Source organism: Talpa europaea (assembly GCF_964194135.1).
Source record: "Talpa europaea genome assembly, chromosome: 4".
Lineage (NCBI taxonomy): Eukaryota > Metazoa > Chordata > Mammalia > Eulipotyphla > Talpidae > Talpa > Talpa europaea.
In genome coordinates this window covers 143,287,930-143,310,008 of record NC_140070.1, presented here as the reverse complement: position 1 = coordinate 143,310,008, position 22,079 = coordinate 143,287,930, and the positions used below count along the sequence as shown (strand labels likewise).

The 22,079-nt window shown below is 48.8% G+C and overlaps 1 protein-coding gene across 1 annotated transcript in view; it reads left to right on the top strand.

The window, feature by feature from the left end:
* Nucleotides 1–5,230: 5,230 nt before the first annotated feature.
* The window catches only part of KCNJ6 (potassium inwardly rectifying channel subfamily J member 6), a gene marked incomplete at its 3' end in the record, with an annotated part of 36,496 nt that continues 19,647 nt past the window's right edge, over nt 5,231–22,079 (top strand). Inside the window, exon 1 of the mRNA XM_084232526.1 lies at nt 5,231–6,143. Within this exon, the coding sequence (XP_084088652.1) occupies nt 5,246–6,143 (898 nt within the window). The 5' untranslated portion in view covers nt 5,231–5,245. The remainder of the gene's footprint in view (nt 6,144–22,079) is intronic.

The following is a 22,079-nucleotide window of genomic DNA, read 5'->3' as shown; positions in this document are numbered from 1 at the left end:
TCTTCCCTCCATCTGGATCTAACAGCCCCTGGGGAGCTCCAGGCTTCTAGCTCCTCTGTGTGGCTGCAAGGCAGTCCCTGGGACAGCTCATGGCTCTGCCCCTCCGGGCCAGGCCCTCCAGGAGCTTCACACCCAAGACATTCTGCCACTTCCCTCTGTGGGACTTGGTGACAATTGTCTTAACTTCCTTCTATCACACACCAGAAGCATGTCAATGTTATGTTTAAATATTCCTTTTATTCTTTATGATTATAAAAGTGCTATAAACTCATTTAGGAAAATTTGGAAAAACCAAAATGTTTAAAAGGATAATTAGAAACACCATAAAATACCCCACACACACACACACACGTGCACACTCTGAATTACCCTATTACATCTGCACGCGTTTCCTTCTCATTTTTAGCTCTGCACATGAGTTCACCATCTAGCCTGTTTTCCGGTTAGGTTTTCCCAGTGACATTAACTTTAGAACTTTAGAACATTTTCTTAGATACAGAAGCATTCTCCACGGTGTTCATACACACCAGCCAGGGCCACCCACAGCCTGCCCTCCACCAGCCTGCACCCGAAATTCAACAACCTGCATCCAGTGATTCGGGGAACAGCACCTCCAGGTGCGGCCTGTCCTGTGTCATTATTCTTTCAGGTGAAATGTCAGCTGCCAGGGCACTGCAGGGGGCCCACCCTCTGGATTCTTCTTGACTGGACAAATCATCAAAACAGCATCAGACAGATCAGCAAAGGAAACACAATCTAGTAGCTTCCAGATGGGGGTTCATCCACGCGGTTATACGGTCTAAAGAGTCATGGAGCAAACTGAGGATGTACATCCTGCTTTTAGGGACCTGAGGTAGCAAGAAGGGAGAGAAGAGAGACTTCACACAACAGACTAGAAAGGGGAGCGGGGTCCTCGTGCTGTACAGATGAGATTCTTACAGAGGACACATTCACTAGTGGGCCTACAGCTGGACGACCCCCACCCACGCCCCCATACACAGCTACATTCTGCTGGGTCATAAAGGAGCACAATGATGGCTTCTCCAATCAGGAAAAGGGCAGAAGCTTAGGGCGTGGTGGTCTCTTCTATTAGGGAAGGAGACAGACTTAAGTCAGGACAGGAGTTTCTCGCAGCCTCCAGGCCTCACTACCTGTGGCCAACAATCTGTGGTTTTGAGTAGTGGTCCTCGCCTGAGCTCACAGGCCTCTGCTGGCCTCTGGTTTCCACACCGAGGGCACAGACGCCTGCTCTGGGCATGGCAGGAGATCTAGCTGACCCTGTGGGGGCCAACCCCACTCAACACCAGCCAGTTTTGCACCCGAGCTAGTTTTGCGTAAATTGATGGTTCTGTGGAAGAGGGGAGAGGAGAGAAAAGAATCTGGCTCTTCCCACAGCCCCACTGTTAACTCTAGGCCAAAACTCAGAAAAGCAGCCCAAGTAGAAGCAGATCACGGAGCTGCCAGGCACCGCTCCCGGCCCCTCACCCACTGCATCACCTCACAGAGAGTGGAAGGCTCCCTGCAAGGGGAGTGAGGCTGAGAGGACCTGGCCTCCCCACCCCCACCCCATACCCTGTGGTCAGCGCGCATGCACACAGCCGGCGGCACTGGGCAAGGTCGGAGCCTGCTGGGTAGGGGGTTGCGGGTGAGAAGTCGGCCTGGGTGGCCCAGCACCTGCGCTGGGCAGGAATGTGTGTGCCAGAGGTGTCTGCTCTGCCAACTGCAGCTGCACCGGCCCTGCCGAGCTGCTCAGAATGCTCTTGCAAATGCAATTCAGTTCACCCCCTCGAATTCACACCTGGGATTCCAAGAAAGAAAAGTCGAGAAGCATCAGTAGCATCCCCCTCTGTCTTCCTACTGCATAGTGTGCGCACGTGTGCAGAAGGGGTGCTGAGGCTGGCGCACAGCCCAGCCCGGGAAGATCTCTCCTCCATCCAGGGCACCCCCAGACCCTGTCCACCGGTACCCACAACTCCAGCCCACCTGCCCTCCTGCTCTGGATCCAGGTTCTTTTAAAAGGACCACATGCATCTCCATCCCCCGACGGTCAGTGAGGCACAGGCTGGTTCAGGGCAGCCCCAGGCCCAGCAGGCCTCCCCGCTTCTCCTCGCCAGGCCAGGTCCAGGCCAGGCCCCGCAGAGAGCTTCTCACCCAGTATGGCGGCCACAACGTTGGAGGGGAGCCACAAGGTGAGAGTTGACACACATGCTAAGTGGCTCCCCTCTGTTGTGCTGACCAGTGGGATGGAAACCCCCTGAGGACCCCAGCCCCGCCACCCCGTGACCCCACCCATCATCCCACAGAGAAGGGGCAAAGACACAGGAGGGGGCCCCTACTCCACAGAAGACCTGGATCCAGAAGGACAGACCCCTCTCCAGGACAGTCCAGCAAGCCAGTGCGAAGGAGGCTGGGGCCGCTGGCCACCCTGAGCTACAAAAAGAAGCAACGGCTTTGGAGGGCCCACTGGCAGGTCCCCACGACTGCCCACAGCGCTGCTCCCCACGCACTCACTCACCCTTCAAACAGGCCCCTCCAGCTCAGGACAAAGGCTTGGAGCGTGAAGAGGCAGCTGAGCCAGAAAAGGGGGGAAACAGCTTCTAATAGAGGGGCAGGGGAGGGCGGCACGGGGGTGGGGGTAGATTTCCCCCGTAACAATTTTAACCATGACTATCACTAGAGTCGGCCAATCTGCAGGCCCTCTTCCACTTCGGGGTTCAGGGTGCCCTGGCCATGGGTAGTTGACCAAGGCCAGAAGAGACGCCAGGCCTCCACGCGCCCTTCCAGCGCTCGGCAGGCGAGGCCTCCCCAGGCCAGCGGCGTCTGAGCCCAGAGTTCAGCCCACACGAAGTCATATTTAGAGACTCCCACTCGAGGCAAAATTAGAAGCAGCGAGAGCTCAGCTGCGACCGTTCTGGGCCAGAAACATCCAGAGGGTGTTGGCAGGGCACAGGGACAGGGCCCAGGCGCCGCAGCCTCCCACCAGTCCCGAGCTCTGTGCTTCCCCCACTCCCCTCCTGCTCTCTCTTCTAAGACAGGCGGGGTTGGGGGAACAACGGTTCTTAATCACAGGTGAAGGACTGGAGGGCAGCGTTCGTGGAGTGGATTCTGTCCAGCCACGGGGGCCTCTGCAGGCCGGACGCCGCGTCTTCCTTGTACCGAAATAAAACAACACATCCGTGGGATAGATTTTTAAGGGAACTAACCAGCCACGAGCAAGGGTGATCCATAAGTTAAGGTGGTGCCACTGCAGTCCCGTCCCCAGCGACTTTCCTACTCAGATCCGCGTTTTCTCAACAGTCTATTTCTCCTCTACCCCGGGGAGATGTAGGTAACACGCGGGGAGGCCCCCCAGGCCTGGGGACCTGGGGGAAGAAACTGCTTGTAAAACTTGTAGACAGCTTTAAAGTATTGACTGAACGCCTCACGCGCACGGAGGCTTACACGTGTTCCTGCGTTCCCCAGGCGCAGAGACTCTAGGAGAACTTTTCCAACGCGTTGTTAACCATCAACTGTTCTAGTGCATTTATCCTAAAGGCCGTTGGAAAGAAAATCACCAAACTGCAGAGGCTCAGCATCTAGGCAAACCCAGTGTGTAGACCACAGAAAGAGACGTCCCCCGCACCGGCCCTGAATCAGCCACGCTTGCCCATGTGCCGGCAAAACCAGGAAAGGTTTTTAATTCTGCAACTTGGCAATGTAGAGTTTGCTCAAGACACTTGCTTTAGATGTAAGGAGAGTGACAAAGCTACGACAAAGGGATGTTTAGTCTGTGCCTGCCCCACGCAGGCGCACATCACATCCAGGGCTTGGGCTGCACCTCTTAACAGTGCTGTGAGTCTGGCTCCAGGATCATCATTCTGTCCGTGATGAGACTCGAGGAATTTGGACATTGCTTAGCCCCCTGGGGATACCCGCCAGATGAGTTCGGGTTCTGGTGAGGTCTTTCTCCCTGGCTCATACCCCTCTTATTATCAGGACACCAGTCCTACTAGATGAGGGCTCTTGACCTCAGTTAACCCTAATATGTCCTTAAAGGCCCCATCTCCAAACCAGTCACATGGGGGTTAGGGCCTCAACGAATGGATTGGGGGACACAGCTCAGTCCCTAACAGGTAGCACGTCCAAGAGCCCGCCACTGCCTAGAGCCCAAGGCTACATCCAAAGGTGTCTTCTGCTCTTCCCCAACATAAGTAATGACCTTTATTTTCAAATTAATGCCTTTCTAAACTTGGGGTGTTAAAATGGCTTTTCATTTAAGTTTTCTTCATGTGTACAGCTTTACATTTTAAAATCTGTATATACTACATCACCATCACCACCGTGAGTCCGTTTTCTAATCCCCACCTAACAAACCCATGCCCTTTACCTTCTCCCCACCCCACCCCCCCTCCATCTGGGAACTACCATTTTGTTGTCAGAGCATAAGAGTTGTTTTTGTTTTGTTCTTTTCCTTTGTTTCTTTATCTGGCACATATGAGGGAAACCATCATGTTTGTCTTTCTCCACCTGACTTACTTCACTTAGCATGATCCCCTCTGGGTCCATCCATGTTGTTGCAAATGGCAAGGTTTCACCTTTTTTATAGCTGAGTAATATTCCACTGAGTATAAATACCACACCTTCTTTACCATCTCATCAGTCAGTGGGCATTTAATTTGTTTCCATACCTTGGCTATTATACATTCATTCTGCAATGTATAATTGGGGTGCATATTTTTCAAGTGAGTGTTTTCATTTTCTTTATATAAATACCCAGAAGTGGAATAGCTGGATCCTATGGTATTTCTAATGTTAACTTATACATTCTCTTCTCCATAGCGACTATTCCGATTTGCATTCCCACCAACAGTGGGAATAGGCAGTGTATAGGGCATTGAAAGTCGTCTTAACCCAGAGACAACTTACCCGCCCTCTCCATGCCAGGCCCCTCAGACAGGGTGGGGAGACACTCAGCACCTGGGGAGGGTGACAGTTTCACAGCAGTGAGCGCTGACCTGGTGGAAAGGATGGAAAAGGACTTGCCTAAGTGAGATGGGACAGTACAGGGGAGCCGGTTGACTAGAAGCTTGTCCAGATGACACCAGACAAAATGGCTCATCTACTATTAAGCTACCCAAATGCTACTTGGTTTCACCACCTTCTACCCTGCATAATGTGGTTTCAATGCCCCCAAGGAGCCAGCATTTCATTCAGTTTCTCTTTTCTTTTCTCTAAACCACCAGCTAACGTCCTGGAGGGTGACTCCATGGACCAAGATGTGGAGAGTCCCGTGGCCATTCACCAGCCAAAGTTGCCTAAGCAGGCGCGGGATGACCTGCCAAGACACATCAGCCGGGACCGGACCAAAAGGAAAATCCAGAGGTACGTGCGGAAGGATGGCAAGTGCAACGTGCACCACGGCAACGTGCGGGAGACCTACCGCTACCTGACCGACATCTTCACCACCCTCGTGGACCTCAAGTGGCGGTTCAACCTGTTGATTTTCGTCATGGTTTACACAGTGACGTGGCTCTTTTTTGGGATGATCTGGTGGTTAATTGCATATATCCGAGGAGATATGGACCACATAGAGGACCCCTCATGGACGCCCTGCGTCACCAACCTCAACGGGTTTGTCTCTGCTTTTTTATTCTCCATAGAGACAGAAACCACCATCGGGTATGGCTACCGGGTCATCACGGACAAGTGCCCTGAGGGAATTATTCTTCTCTTAATCCAATCTGTGTTGGGTTCCATCGTCAATGCATTCATGGTGGGATGCATGTTTGTAAAAATTTCGCAGCCCAAGAAGAGGGCAGAGACCCTGGTCTTTTCCACCCATGCCGTGATCTCCATGCGGGACGGGAAGCTGTGTCTCATGTTCCGCGTCGGGGACCTGAGGAACTCCCACATCGTGGAGGCGTCTATCAGAGCCAAACTGATCAAATCCAAACAGACCTCTGAGGGGGAGTTCATCCCTTTGAACCAGACAGATATCAACGTGGGGTACTACACTGGGGATGACCGTCTGTTTCTGGTGTCACCGCTCATCATCAGCCACGAAATTAACCAACAGAGCCCCTTCTGGGAGATCTCCAAAGCCCAGCTGCCCAAAGAGGAACTGGAGATTGTGGTGATCCTGGAAGGGATGGTGGAAGCTACAGGTAAGGCGTGTTCCAGCCGGGGGCATGGGTGCTGGACACTACCCCTCACTCACTGCAGCACCATCCTCTTGCTTGATGACCTAGTAGGCCCGTGTCCTGTCACTTTAAGTGCATTCACCCAGAAGGCTAACCACTTAGCTCTCAAAAAGCCCTTAGGGAAATTAATTAGTAAGCATGTTTTTTTAAAACACCACTTAATAGATTTTAAGTTTCCAAATATTTACTTAAATTAAAATTTGATCTGTCTCTAAAGAAATTTTTAAATGACTTTAAAACAGGGGTTAATTTAAATACTTGAAGTTATTTATTCCCCAGCCCGGAGGAAGAAGATGAGCCTTTCAAAGGAACCCTGACAAATTGCTTTAATAAAAATACAATTTCACTCCTTCTTGGGAAACCATTTATAAGGCCCATAGCATTGGTTGTCTTTTCTGTCAAGTGAGCCCCTGGGGTCTTTCTCCATGTTCTCCCTGCCACACCCACGGAGGCTGCCTGCTGCAGATCCCATTTGTAACTGCCAGCAAGAGGGGAAAACGCGGAAGATCCATTCATCACAATCCTGTTGACCCTCTGCTGTCAACAGGTAATCATCGGTGTGGTTGGGGGAAGAAGAGCTCTTCTCAAAATAGAGAAAATGTTGCTTTTATTGAGTTCCACTTGTATCTGGACATTCCAAGAGTTACCCATCCCAACAGCAAAGCAGATCTGACCCGTATTTTCCTGTAACATCCCACAGACCAGAGCCAGAAACTGATGGTAACAACAGGAAAAGTGTGAACTGGAACCCGAGCTCACCAGTTCCTTGACTGTTGTTCAGCACTGTCCATATTAGCCTGGGGACCTCCCAGGGGTACAGTCTGCCCTCCTGAGCTTTGAGTCTTGGCTGGAAGTTAAAGGTGGTCTACAGGGCCTCCCCGGTTGGCGCAGCGGTTGAGCGCTGGGTTGCGAAGCTGCCCGCGGCCTCTGCGGCGCCGGTTCGATCCCCGGCTGCTCCCCGGCCACCGGAGGAGGGTCCCACATGGCGCGCAGACCTCTCCTGCCGCCCGCTGCTCCCCTCAGCAGTGTCCTTCGGTCCTTCTGCCTGCTCTGCTCCCTGCTCTGGCTCTGGTGAATTCTCTCACCCTCCCGTGCTTCTGACTGTACCCAGTGCATGTATAAACAAAACAAACAAACAAACAAACAAATAAATAAATAAATAAATAAATAAATAAATAAATAAATAAATAAATAAAACATGCCTCTATAAAAAAAAAAAAAGTTTTAAAAAAAAATAATTAAAAAAAAAAAAAAGGTGGTCTACACAACCTGGATATGCAGGCCCCCTTCCACAGGCCGGTCCCAGGTTCTTCATCAACCCCCAACAAGTGAATTGATTCTAATTATCTCCTAAATGAAAGTCAGTCACTGCCTGTCTTTCTCCCTGTCCCCACAGGCCAGTCCTGATCTCTGGTACATTTCTCTTCTGGGGGGTGCAACTGCTGTGGTCGGATTTTTAAATGCAGCAAACAGTGGAAATGCGCGAGACGGGCTCTGCATGGAGCCCAGAGATATGAGGGGTCTCCTTTCCTGGAACATGAAATGAACTAATCCAAAAAAAAGCTTGAAGGAATAACAAAATAATTATAGATAGATGAATAGATGTTGTACATGTGAACAGGGATATTGTGTTTTGAGCCTGATTTTTGGGTGTACTCAGGAGGCAATAGCTGTGTGTGGGGGCAGAAGTGGGGGAGCAAACAATTCAAACAGGGGGTTCCGCCACCTGCTACAGCCCAGAAACTTCTCCCACCTGGGCTGAGCACAGGGACTCTGGAGCCCCTTAGTGGCAACCGCTGGAGGTACAGTCTCTGGCACACTGACAACTGGAGCTCTGGTCTTGGTATTAAATGTCTCACTATGCCCACTCTCAATAGGACATAGGGGTCGGCAATGGACAAGTCTTGTTACTGTTGTGCCTCTGAGCTCAGGACATAAAAGCCACTGGGGATGGACCCTCTGGTAACTGGTGTTAATGTGAGCTTCAGATTGCACAAGCTAAGTTACCAGTTCCTGCAAACCGAAGCCCAATCTTGAAACGCAAGTAATTGCAGGAGACATCTCTATGATGTCTCCGAAGCAGAACCCTCCCTGGGGGCAGACAGGGGGCAGACCCTGTCTTTCTGATGACAGCTTGTAATGAGTGAGCCTTTCCAAAGGGAGGAGCATCCTTTTCTTGGTGATTAATACTGATGTTTGCCTCTGAGCACCCAGGGGCCTCTCTACACTGTCCTGGAGAAAACTGGGTAGCTGCCAGAAGAAAGAATCAAAACTCTCACCACTATTCCTGGAACAGGCAGCCTCTATTAATCTTCCTTTAAAAAAATAGTTTTATATTTCCTGGAAAGTGGAGGGAGGAGCGTTCTAGAAAGTTCTGAGCTCGTCTAGTAGCTTGATCCTACCCGGCTGGGATTCCTACAGTTCAGTACCTCCTGCACATCTTATCTCTTAAGCTTCAGCAGGATGCTTTTTCTGTGTGAATAAAGAGCACAATTGGGATTTATGGCCATTAAATAGGCCCTGGAGGGAAGAAATGCTTCAGTGATTCAAAGTGTAGGAAAAAATAAATGTGGACCCAGTGTACACACAAGGCAAGCAAATCTGCAAGCTCTGATCATTTATTGTAGGGCCCATGGGGAATCAGGAGCCATGAAAAGAGTTAACTGACCCACAACAGATTCCACTTTACTCATTCCTTCCTTCCAATATATCTGAGTTGACCTTACATCACTGCAATCCATGTCTCCCGAGGCTGAGCCCCATGCTGCCGCCTGGACAAGGTGCTCTCTTCCTGTCATTTCAGTCCTGGGCACCCATGGGGTGTTTTCTGGCCATCTGAGCTACCCCCAGTGAGCCTGGGGTCCTTAGTGTGCTGGTCTCAGGCCAGAACAGCCAGAGGGCACACCACTCAAGAGCAGTAGCCAGGTGTCAGCCGTGCTGCAGCAACCCTGGCTTGTCTGAGTCAGGCTCCCTTTGAGAAAGTGCAGTCTGCTCCTTAAAGACCCCGCTCTGTGCAGGCCTTGGCACGGGCCCTCCATGCCATGAGCTCTCTGACCTCCCAAAGGGCAGGCTGCCACCCACGAGGACAAGCCCGCCTCCCTGCCTGGTGACTGTGGTCTGCTTCTGCCCAGAGTCAGAGGGGGTTGTGTGGCGACCTCTCCAGAACCTTCCAGTCATGTGATTCTATTTTTGAAAATGAATCAAACCCTGGAAAATTCTGACACCAGCCACCCAGACATCTGGAAACTGGCCGTGTCTCATCCCACAAATATATTTTTAAAGGGGGCCCTTTGTGTTCCTGACACATGGGCAATTTTGAGATAGTGATGTTTACAAAAGAGTTCATCGCTACGTAAACAAACATGCTCTGCAGCTGCACAAATGTGCATTAAAATAGTAGAGCATTCATATAGACTGTTATTTATAGAGGGCAGATTGGCCTGCAGGCGAGATGACAGTTACACAGAGCTGGGCCTGCTGCCAGTGGGCGCCTCACCATAGCCTTTCTGATTGATGAACGGCCATATTTACCCCCGCCATGATGCAACTGTGACAAGCAGCCCCTTCCAGTAGTACCTGAGCAAGAGGCTTCATTAGAATGAATCCTCATCACGCCTTTTCTTCACACTTTTTATTAGGGAAACTATAGAACTTACAGAGGACTTGTCCAGATCCTATTCCCCCCTATTCCACCACTCTCTGCCCCAGCAGCATATCATTTTAGCAGCAAGCACTTCTGTGTGTGTCTCTGAAGGGGAATGACCTGTTTCAAAACATGGCTTTGCCATGACACCCAAGTAACGAGTCATTTCTTAAGATCAAATAACCACAAAATGTTCAAACTTCCAATTATAAATGGAAAGTGTCTTTTTTTGTCTTTGTCCTCTTGTTTTACAAGATGCTGGTTTGAATTGGGATCCAAAAGAAATTAACGCACTGATTGGCTACACTCTCTTCAACCTCTCCCTCTCTGTGTTCTCTTTCCATCTCTGGTCTTTTTGTGCTCTCTGTTCAATTCTTCGCAAAGAAATCAAGATTTAAATACTACTCAGGGGCCTCCCCGGTGGTGCAGTGGTTGAGCGCTGGGTTGCGAGGCTGCCCGCAGCCTCTGCAGCACTGGTTCAATCCCCGGCCGCCAGGCGAGGGTCCCACATGGCGCGCAGACCTCTCCTGCCGCCCGCTGCTCCCCTCAGCAGTGTACTTGGGTCCCTCTGCCTGCTCTGCTCCCCGCTCTGGCTCCGGTGAATTCTCTCACCCTCCCACGCTTCTGACTGTACCCAGTGCTTGTATAAATAAATAAATCTTTTTTCAAAAATAAATAAATAAATACTACTCAGAAAAACTAATGAAAATGAAGAGTGGGATGAAGCCAATTTAGAGAGAATATACTAGGTAACACTTCATAGATAAGGGAGCCTGAGAGTCCAAATGTCACTGTTGGTGGGCTCTGAGAAGGAAGCATGTAGTCCCAGACGTACACAAGGAAGCAGGAGGTAGGTGAGGACGCCGCAGGTAGTGGGGATGCTGGAAGTGGATGAAAGCACCCCTTCGTCCTTCACCACAGGCAAGCCTGGTTCTGAGGCTTGAATAACATTCACGGGAAGACCCTCATCTTTGACAGCACAGTTGGAAGGAAACCCCCCCACTCTTGTATTACGGATGTGGGAGTGGAAGCCTCAAGCCTCCTGACTTGGCTAGTCCAGTAGCCATTGGGAGAGCAGGAACTTGAACCCCAAGACCACGGATGATGTCTAGACCCCAAGTTCAGTGCTCTTGTCCTCATGAGTTCTGTTGGTTCGCGAAGAGTCTGTACATAAATGTTCCCTCAAAGACAGCTGGTGCTTTGTGTGAAGACAGGCTTTCTACTCTTTTCTCTCACATTAATTCCTCTTTTTCTATAAGGTTTGTCTATTGTTCTCCCGTGTTATCAATTTGTTTTTAATGCAATCACTCAAATTTTTAACAATCGTATATTAAAACAAGTTGTGCTGCAAAACAGTTCTGAAAACGAAATTAAGTAAGTATTGTCTACAAAAATACCCCTGGAGGGAGATGATGCACCATTGTATCTGATGTCCAAATACCATTTTTCTTTGCTGTAATGAAAATACCACTTGACTATAATCGGGGAGAATATGAGACTGCAGGGCTTGAAACGGTGGCATTTCTCAGATAAGACGGTTGAGGGGTCATTTTAGAGCACTCCTAAGCTATTTCTGATAATGATGTCTCATAGCTATTACATGTTTCAACTCTTATTTTCTCCTTTTGATAAATTACCACTAATCCCTCCATTAGCAAGCCATTATCTTGGGATTTGCCATTTTTCTCTTAAGAGCTATAACCCTCCCCCTACCCCACATTAACATAGCTTGGGGAAAGAGTTCATTGATGAGAACTGAGATGCTAAGAACTTGGCTAAAAATCTCCTGGCAAGTGCTGTCTAAAGAGTAATGAAAAGCTTCAGACATCTGAATGTTTTCCTAGTTATAAACACACCATCCATCAACATCAAGAAATCCAACTATCCTTTCTTCTTTGAACGTTAGGTCCAAGTTATTTATTTGGGACTTCCTTCCAAAATGTCCTCCTCCACATAATATATTCTGGCAGAGTCATTGGCTGGATAAAAACCAAGAATAATTGCTCCCCGTAAGTGGAAAATGCTCTGTGGTCTTCAGCGGTTTGGGGACTGTGTTCTGGTTTACCAGATTCCTGACAACCTGAGGTTGGATGTTATACCAAGTAGAATTTTTAACTTTCTACCACTTCTCTGAAAGGAAAAATACTGTACTCTGCTAAGCATTCTGATTTTGTTAAACTTTCCCCATGGTTTAGAAAGCAGTGCACAACGTTGCCATATATTGTTATAGTTGAAAAGACCAAAAATACGGGACAATTATAAAAATTTTCTTTAAAACACTGTTCCCAGAAAATCCGTCATTCTTTCTTCCCCACACGAGCCATCAGAATCTACTCAAATAGATGCTCAATAGAAATCAGTCATGGCCACCAAGTAGAGGCAGTTTAGATTTCAAACCCAAGAAAAACTTGGACCAGCATCTAAATGTTGATTCTGACAAAATGTCAAGTCGACCGTCAAGTTGGGAAGAAACAGCTCCATTGATATGAAAGAGGAGACCATGTGTGCCGGTGTAGTGGCCAATATGGCCACCTCCACATTTAGAGACGACTGTCAACTAGCCTGAAGCCTCTTACCAGCATACCCTTCACTAAGCAGAGTTGATTATTTCCTAGGGCATTTAGTAATATGAGTGCTTGTCAGCATGCTGCCTGTGAAACAGTTCTAGCCGATACTGCTAATGACCAGAGAGAATCACTGGGAAAACCATGTAAATTATTCACACACACGTGTTTCTGCTAAATACTTAAACAACTGGAGGTGCCTCTTCCCCAGCTAAGCATGCCCTTGCACTGCTGTCCTATTCCAGCCTACTTACAAGTCTTGTTTGTCGTATTAATTATTTAGTACTCCTCTTCTTCAAAAGTAATGTCCCTCAGCCACAGCTCAGCTGATCCATGCTTCTTTGTGTCATTAATAGCATGAACCCATGTGCCTGCACACCAGAGTTGCTCCATTCACTGGCTCACCTAACTTCTCTATGGTTCGGTGACTTCCACTCTAAGTTGGAAACAATATGGTACCTACCTCCCGGTGACCCTTCAACTTGCCAAATGCTATGAAAAAAAAAAAAAAAAAGCAGGTCATTTTCCCCCAGGGACCACACAGGAGAGAGCCAAGCTTTGTCAGGAAAAAAAGGCAGGGGAGGTAGGGAACGCAGGTCCCAGCGAGTGGTTCTGCTATTTCCAGGAAGCCTGCATCCGCCCAGACAGGAAGACAGGGCTCCCTCCTGGAGCCTGCTATCGTCAGAACGGCAGCCTGGAAGAGCCAGTGCACAAAATGTGCGCTCTCAAAGTAAGAACAAATGGCAGCCCGGCCTCGGCGCCAGCTACCTACCTCGAATTCCAAATCGATGGAATCTGAACTCATGAGGATCACTGGACTCAGAAAAGGCTTTGCGTTCCTATAGATAGTAGCATTTCGTCATCACAATTTCTGCCCAAGTGGACATGAATATAGATTAGTCTCAGGTCTTCTAAGGCAGCTGCTTAGTGAAGACAAGGCCAACAGTCTGCATCTGAAAACAATATTTCTGTGTTCCAAATTCTCCTCCTAGTTTTTCATAAGAACTCTGAGGAATGTTGATGTCCCAATTTGGAGAATGTCTTAATTCAACCAAATAATATTTACTTATACATAAGTCCTTATAGATACTTCTGCTGTAAAGTATAGAAATACCTCAACAAAGTAAACTGTGAATGTGAATTTCTAATAGTCAATCCCATTGTTCTCTAAGTGCTAAGAATGGTAAGTGTGCATACCTGAGCTGAGTTCTGCTGCAGTAACAAACTACACTAAAGGCTTAACACACAAATGTTTATTTCTCACTTGCACTATGCTTTCGCTGCGACTCTTCATATCCCGTTTCCTCCAGGGTACAGACATGCTACGTAGAACATGCTATTCTCACTGCAGGGAGAAAGAAAAATGACAGGATGCCTTGCTTCTGCTCGCCATTTATTAGTCATAGCAAGTCATCTGGCGGTACCTGATGTCCAGGGAATGGAGAGACAGAATTCTTTCACAGGGACTTGGAATAAATAATCAAGGACAGAGTGATACAGTCTATCATGGATACCCAAGTGGCTTGGAAACTGGTGGGCTCCATCAAAAGCGTTTGCGTTAGGGTTGCCATGTACGGTCGACATTAGTGTTGCCCACCACGCTGCCCATAAGGAGCTCACATTGGAGGGCGGGGGTTTGAAGGGCTTTCTGTAAAGGCACAGCTAGTAACGATGTCAGACTCTGTGAGGGTCTCTGTGGCAACCACTCCACTCTGTCCCCAGAGCACGAAAGCAGCCACAGGCAATAAATTTAAAAACAAGGAAGGCCATGTTCCCGTAAGAGCTCACACGTGAACACGGAGCATCTTCAGTGTCATCCCTCCAGACACAGCCCCTGTACCCAGTGAGCAGAGCCCCACGGTCCTGTGCCAGGGACCAGCCTCCGGCAAAATGTCGTGTCAGGGTTCCTGAAAGGATGAGACGAGACGGCGACGGCGAATACGAATGATCTGAAACTTAGGGACTGGGGGGAAGGGAATGAGGAGACACCGACACTTTGTGAGGTGTTAGTATCTTCTGCCCAAAAGGCTCAGCAGGTTCTTTATTTATACGTTTTTTGCAAGCATTGAGATTACATTATCAAGTTCATAGAAACAAAGCAGAAACAATTAGCGCATCTCTTTTTTGTGCTCTCAGCAAGAAGGCAATAAAAAACTAAGTCTTACACTAAAATTCATTGTTTCAGCTAAACAATAACCTAATACAATTGATAGCCACCGGAACATTCCCATCAGCTAAAGCCTAAGCAAAGAAAGAACTTTTCTTATTTTCTTGGCCTTCACACCAGGGGCCGGCTGCTACTCAGCTATCAGAACTTCCTTTACCTAGAAACTCCTTAACTCAAACAGCTTCATTTAAAAACTTTCCCGAGAAACTTCAAGAGAAGGCAGAAGAAGGACCTATTATAATTATTGTATTGTAATGATTGTCAGGCATGTTCAATAAACCATCTCCCATTGTCAAGTGGGCCAAACTGCCCAACAACTAATTTCTAAACAAACAATTTTCCGTGCTATTTACTTACAGTATGCTGATACATATAATTTATTGCCTAATATACTTTCTGATAAATTTTTCTCTCTCTATGTCCATGAACAAAAAGCAAAGGGATGCCATATCTTCAGCCCCACGGTGTGAGGCCCTTTCTCTTAGCTGCTTGTCAGTATCCTATCTGGCTGGGGCAACAAGACCTCCTGCAGCAGTCCTGGCAGCAGAAGCGTCGACCATGCAGGTCACTCCAGTGGAAACTATAAACCGGGTGACTGTCCCTTCCCATTTCAACAGTCCTCCCAGAAGCATGCGTCACAAGGGAGCTTCGGTAAGACTAGGCCCTTCACCGGCCTTGAGGAGTCAATCCCCAAGCCACTTGGGACAAGCAGCAGGATGGAGCAATAACTTAAAGCCACTGAAATATGGATGGTTGCCATAGTAAAATCTAGGCTATCTTGCTTGATAGAAAATGTGATGCTAAGATTTTGTCAAGCTGGCCGTCCCGTCCTGCTGACAGCCCCAGACTTGCCATGAAATGTGTGCATAGCTGGCTTCTCTGCAGAATTTCTCCCACCTTTAAATACCTTCTCACTGGTTAAGACTTTGAGGTCAGAAAATCTGACTTCAAAATTCGTCTCCACCCCTGACAGTGCGAGTGGGTGTACCCCATTCATCAACATCGCCAAACCTCTTTTTCCATTCTGCATTCTGAAAAATAGGACCAGTACTTTGGCTCCAAGAAGACGCCATGAGATCATACACGCCTGTTATCCATAGGCCCTGCAACACAGTGAGTGGTAGATGAACTTAGAGTGAATTTATGATTCTGTGAATCGTGCTATTCTTACCCACCATTCATTAGGTGTCTCTTAGATGCCAATGACTTTATTAGATTATTTTCAATCCTAAAAACAACTCTGCAAGGGAGGAACCAACCCATTTATCTTGAGAAGGGGGTTGGGGAGAAAGCAGCTTGCTCAATCAAGGACACTCAGCAGGTGAGGTGGGAACACAAGAGTCCAGACTCAGAGCTGCCAACCTCCCCAGTCTGCCCCTGTATCCCTGCAAAATTTCATAGTACACATGTCAAGTGTAAAAGCATGGTTGTAAGATCAAGTTCATTCGTACAGTTATGGCTGGGTGATAGCTTCTCTTTTGGTTACTGGCTCACCTCGCCCGCCTGCAGGAGAGTTACTGCAGGAGAGTTACTGCAGAGAGTTACTGGCTCACCTCACCCGCCTGCAGGAGGCAGGCGGAGGCAATCTGCTCTTGCATAACCATTGGCATTGAGTCTCTGCAAAGGGCACCCATTGGCTTGTATTCTTAGATTCCACACCATTCAATGTTATCAGTTGATGATGCAGTGGAAGCTTTGGGTCAGCTCCACCCAACGTGGCCTGGTGCCCTGTCCATAAACCCAGAGAGCAGCCAAGCAGCCAGCTCACAAATCCCTAGGGAGGGAAACGAAATTTAACCCTGAAAGGGAATTATCAATTCTAATTCTGAAATCTGTCAGAAAACCCTGTAATAAGAAGACTCCGGCTTGGCCCCGCCTGTCGGAATATCCACTTCACTGTCAAATGTCCAAGACCCTTTTTGCGGTTGGATGATGATGGTGATGATGATGGGTTTTGTGCAGTCACTGAGGCCATCCTTAGAAGACTTAAATTAAGCATTTGCTAAGTAAACTTTCCTTTTATCCTTCCTCAGCACATTTATATCTGGAGAATATTAATAGAAATCTCAGACACCTGATGGATAAAGGAGGGTCTGATGGGTTCAAGAAGAGCACACAGTAGGGAGCATCAAGAGCACACTGTAGGTGGGCCTCCCCTGGTGGCGCAGTGGTTGAACGCTGGGCTGCGAAGCTGCCCGCAGCCTCTGCAGCACCAGTTTGATCCCCGGCCACAGGCGAGGGTCCCACATGGCGCGCAGACCTCTCCTGCCACCTGCTGCTCCCCTCAGCAGTGTACTTTGTCAGTCTGCCTGCTCTCTTCCCCGCTCTGGCTCTGATGAATTCTCTCACACTCCCGCGCTTCTGACTGTGCTTGTATAAATAAATAAATAAATCTTTTTTTTAAAAAAAAAAAAAAAGGGCACACAGTAGGAAGCATCGAGGAGATGAGAGTGCGAAGTGTGAATCTGAGGTGGACCATGTCCACATTGGTCCAAAATTAGTATATTTTATACAACTCAGGGGGCTAAAGTCATGATGAAGTATTAGTTCTTTATTTGCTTGAGGTAACTGGTTATTTATACTATCGCCCCAAACAAAATCAGGAAAGGTGTACCATCCTAGAGGCGCTGAGCGATGCTGGTCCATGATTCTTGCAGAAGTTCTTAAGGATTCACAAGGTCAAACTGAAGGCAAGAAAGATTGTGAAGTCCCCTCCCAGATCTTCCCAGCATGTTCCTTTGTCTTCATCCAGAGGCGCCTCAGTGTGTTCAGGCTGTGCTGTCACCCCCAGGCAAGGGAACAAAAGAGCTCACCACCATTAAGCCAACAGCAGACGGGTCACCACCACAGTTGAGGGGAAAGATGGCCGGGTCAAGAGAAAGGAAGGGCCGGGCTGCATCCAGTACACCTCCAGGCCCTGGCATGAGTCACAGCTTGTGTTTGGTGGAGGAATTAGCAAAAGCCTAACCTATGGGTGGAAACACCCACCCCTGGTGTTGAAGAGGGTCACTGGAGACACTGTCAGCAAAGCCACGTGTCCCCTTGTGCCACAGAAGAGGTAGACTCACTCGGGGGCATTTCTTTCCTCGAGTTCAGGCTACGCAGGCTCAGCGAGAGGCAATCTCACCAAGAATGAGCACCAGAACCCGGGAGCAGGTAGCCAAGGGGGCAGGAGACGCTGGGGGCATCGGACAGAGACGTGCAGCTGCCGTCGGTGCTTCTCACGTGTCCTCCCCGGGTCTCTTATGATGAGGTCAAATCTAGAGGTGCACCCACCCATGAAAATCTCAGCTTCCGTTTCTCCTCTCTCAACCCTCCAACACCACCTCCCTCTCAGACAGCAGCTGGCGTCACCCTGGGTTGAAGCATGGAGGCCAGCAGACTGGAGCGCCAGCCTCCTCCGGGCCACATCCAGCCCCGCAGGGCCTCAGACCAGGCCTGACTTCCATTCTGTTATTGTGGGGCCCCGTCAGTCAACTCCAGGTCCCCACCTTTGCTGACTCAAAGACTTTTAGATCTTTTTTTTTTTTAAAGATTTATTTATTTATTTATTTATACAAGCACTGGGTACAGTCAGAAGCGCGGGAGGGTGAGAGAATTCACCAGAGCCAGAGCGGGGAATGGAACAGGCAGACTGATGAAGTACACTGCTGAGGGGAGCAGCGGGTGCAGCAGGAGAGGTCTGCGCACCATGTGGGACCCTCGCTGGCAGCCAGGGATCGAACTGGTGCTGCAGAGGCTGCGGGCACCTTCACAACCCAGCGTTCAACTGCTGCGCCACCGGGGAGGCCCAAAGACTTTCAGATCTTAGGTTGCAACCATGTCCTCTTTCCTCTGACTTCATTCTTGTCTTGGTAGTCTATTTCCAGCCACAGAAAAACCTTCCCTAATTTCTACCATCTTCGAGAATAAACCAAAACAAAATTCTACTGCTCTTGATGCCTTAGCCCTTTCCAGTATGTCCCATCTCTCCACTAGCCTTTCCACGTTACTTCTAGAAAGAATTGTCCATCACGTCCATCACCACTTTTTCCCTTCCCCGCGCAGCTGGGCTTCCATCCAAGCACCCAGCACCACCAGCAGGTGCCTTCCTGCTGCCCAGGCCTCACCTCTGCTCCTGCGCCCTGGGATCCGCGGACCCCTGCCCGGGCCCCCACCGGGCGCTCATAACCACTTCTGCTTCTCCTCATTCCCCCAGGGCCTCCTTTCCAATCTCCTGCTGGCTCTTCCTCCTTTTCCCAGAATGCTTCGGAGCCGTTCCATCCAGAGTCCTGTTCTCCTTTTTCCTGATTTCAGCCAAGACTTTGTTTATAACCATCTCTTTTGCATGTGACATAAGTTTCTCTCTCTGGCCCTCACCTCTCCCCTGAGCTCTGAGCTCAGGACTCATCCACATACGGGGCATCCTGCTCAGACCCCTGCCAAGCTCATGCCGTTAACAGGGCCAAAGCAGGTACCTGAGAATCTAGAACCCCATAGAAGCTGTTCAGCTCTCCGTCTAACTCGTGTTTGTAAATGTTGTCACCTGCCAGGCAGTGACTTAAGTCAAAACTGCAGCATCATCCTTGATTGCTCCCACTCCCTTGCCGTCAGGAAGCCCCATAGATTTTACTTCCAAAGTAGGTCTGTCTCTACAGCTGTCACCCAGATGAAGCTGTCACCCTGTTGAGGCAATGGTGTTCAAGCAAGTCCCCTCTTTCAGTTTGATACAAAGATGCACTTTGCATGCAGCAACCAGAGCGCTCTTAATAAAATGCAAGGCAGGGCAGGTTATCCCTGTGCCTAAAATCTGCGAATGGATTCCCCCCGCGCTTGGGAAATCCAGGTTCCTTGCCCAGCCTGCAGGTCCTGCTGGCCTGGCCTCAGCCTGCTTGTCTGTTTTCACTCCAACTTCTCCATCTGAGGGGCTCTCAGATCCCCGGAATACAACCTGTCCTGAACTCTGATCTGCCCGCTCTCCTATCTTCTACCCCTCAATAAGGGGAACCGCTGCTCTCCCCACTGCCCAGGTCAGAAACCGGCTGGCATCTCCTGCTCATCCCTCCGCTGAGTTCTGCAGCCTTCTCAGTGCCAAACCCTCCCTCATCCAGGGATGCGCTAGCCCTGGGCTATTTTGTGCTAGAGGATTAGGCATCCCTCGAGACACTCTACTGCCATCTGCTGGGAAGATCATGTAATAAAGATCCAGACCAGACCGTACCCCTTGGATGTGGAGTTGAGCAGTGTACAACCTGCACAGGCGTTTGTGGCAGCCCTAACTGGCCTCCCTAACTGGCTCCATCCATTCCATGCAGCACCCAGACATCCTCTCTGCTCCGGCATCTTGCCCATGCACTGGTGCCCGCCACCTTCAATACCCACCCACCCGCACGACACACACACACCGGACGCTGCCACGCCAGTCTGCTGAACTGCAGTCCCACGTTTCTGCAAACATCCTCGAAATCATCAGAATAAATTTTCTAACCACCAAATCCCATGTCCTCACTCCACAGCTCAAAGCATCCGTCGTCTCTGAACAACGGACGACTAAAGAACGGTTCCCAGTGGCCTGCCCTGGCCCGGGAGGTGCCTTGCTGTGTGTGTTTCTGAACCTGCACATGTGCACGAATTTAACATTATCTCCACCTGGAAAATCCTCCTCCATTCACTTTCCCATTCATGCACCAGCGTCTACTCCCCATGGCACTGCCCCTGGGGAACCTAACGGGGGGCTTGGCAAACTCTGGAGCCCTCCCTGTCTGTCCCCCAGCTTTTCTGCAAGTCTCCATGGCGTCATCTGGCATCATGGCACTTGTCCATGGGGGCACTCCCAACAGACTCTACAATTTTGGGGATCATGATTAAGTCCTTCTGCTTTCTATCCCCAACCACTGGCACAATCTGGCATGTGGTAGATGCTCAATAAAAGGGGTGAATACATAAACGACTTTGGGGGAACTATTTCACTGTTTTTTATTGAGGTGCCACTGGCTGACATCACTGTATTTTGGAAGTATAGGTTCCTCCCCGCCCGGAGCTGCTACCACAGTGCTCCCACCTCCAGAGCATCCACAGCCCACCGCCACTGGCCCTGTGCTCCCCCCGACTTGTGCTCCCTCCCTCCCCCGGCCCCCATGAGGGCCTCAGCTCTGCAGTCTGCTTTCAAGGGCTGGAGTTTTAGTTTGGCTTTATCTGACCCTTTGTGTCGCTTTTCTATGTTCCTCGTATAAGGGAAACCATTCAGGGATTGTCTGACTTAATTTTGACTTAATTCTAACTTAATTTTGCTGAGCAGCGTCCCTTCCGGCCATGCTCATGTTCCCTCAAATCGCACGAGTTTATCTCTTTTGGCCACTGAGTAGAATTCCGCTGTGTCTATACCACATCTTCTCCATCCACTTGTCTGGGGGCAGTTAGGGTGCTTCCGGGGCTCGGCTAGTGGGAATAGTGCTGGGGTGAACATGGCATGCAGGTTTCCCTTGGAGTTCATGTTTTTGTGTTCTTGGGTAGACGCCCTGCGGTGGGATTGCTGGGTCATATTGAAGATCCAATTTTAACACTGAGAAACCACACCGCTTTCCACCAGGGCTGAGCCAGTTTACCTTCCCTCCAACAGGGTAAACGGGGTCCTTTTTCTCACATCCTTGCCAGCACTTGTTTCTTTGGTTTTTTGGGTTTGGGTTTTTTGTTTTTTTGGGGTTTTTTGTTTTGGTCTTTCTGATATGGGCCATTCTCACCGGGTGGTGTCTTGAGGTTTTGGCTTGCATTTCCTGACAGTAAGTGATGACCATTTTCCATGTGCCTGTTGGTCTTCTATATGTCTTCTTTGGAGAAGTATCTCTTTTGTTTGTTTTCTTTTTGTTGAACATGTGAGTTTTTTGTAGATCTTTGACCTCAGCCCCTTCTCAGATGTATGATGTGTGAAATTTTTTCTCATTCAATTGGGTGTCTTTCTATTTTGGTTATGGTTTCTGTTGCTGTTTAGAAGCTTTTTAACTTAATGTAGTTCCAATTGTTTATATTCTTTTTTTATTCTGTATACATATTGTATCCAACATCACTGAAGATATCACTGAAACTTATGTCATGAAGTGTTTGCCTGTTTTATGTATTTTTGGTTTCAGGTCTACATACAAGTCTTTTATCCACGTCAAGTTGATTTTTGTTTATGGTGTGAGATATTGATCTAGCCTGATTCTTTAGCATGTGGTTGTCCAGTTTTCCCAACACCATTTATTGAAGAAGGTTTATTTGCTCCATTGTATAGTCTCAGCTCCTTTGCTGTATATTAACTATCCAGACAGCTGTGGGTTTATTTTGGGACACTAAGTTCTATTCCATTGGCCTGTGTGTTTGTGTTCCAATACCATGCTGTTTAAATTATTATAACTTCATAGTATAGTTTGAAGTCTGGAAGTGTAATAGCACATTTTTCTTTTTTGTCAGGATTGCTTTGGCTATCTGGGATCTTTTGGGGCTCCATGTGAATTTCAGTAATGTTTGTTCTATTTCTTTAAAATATTCCACTGAGATTTTTATAGGAT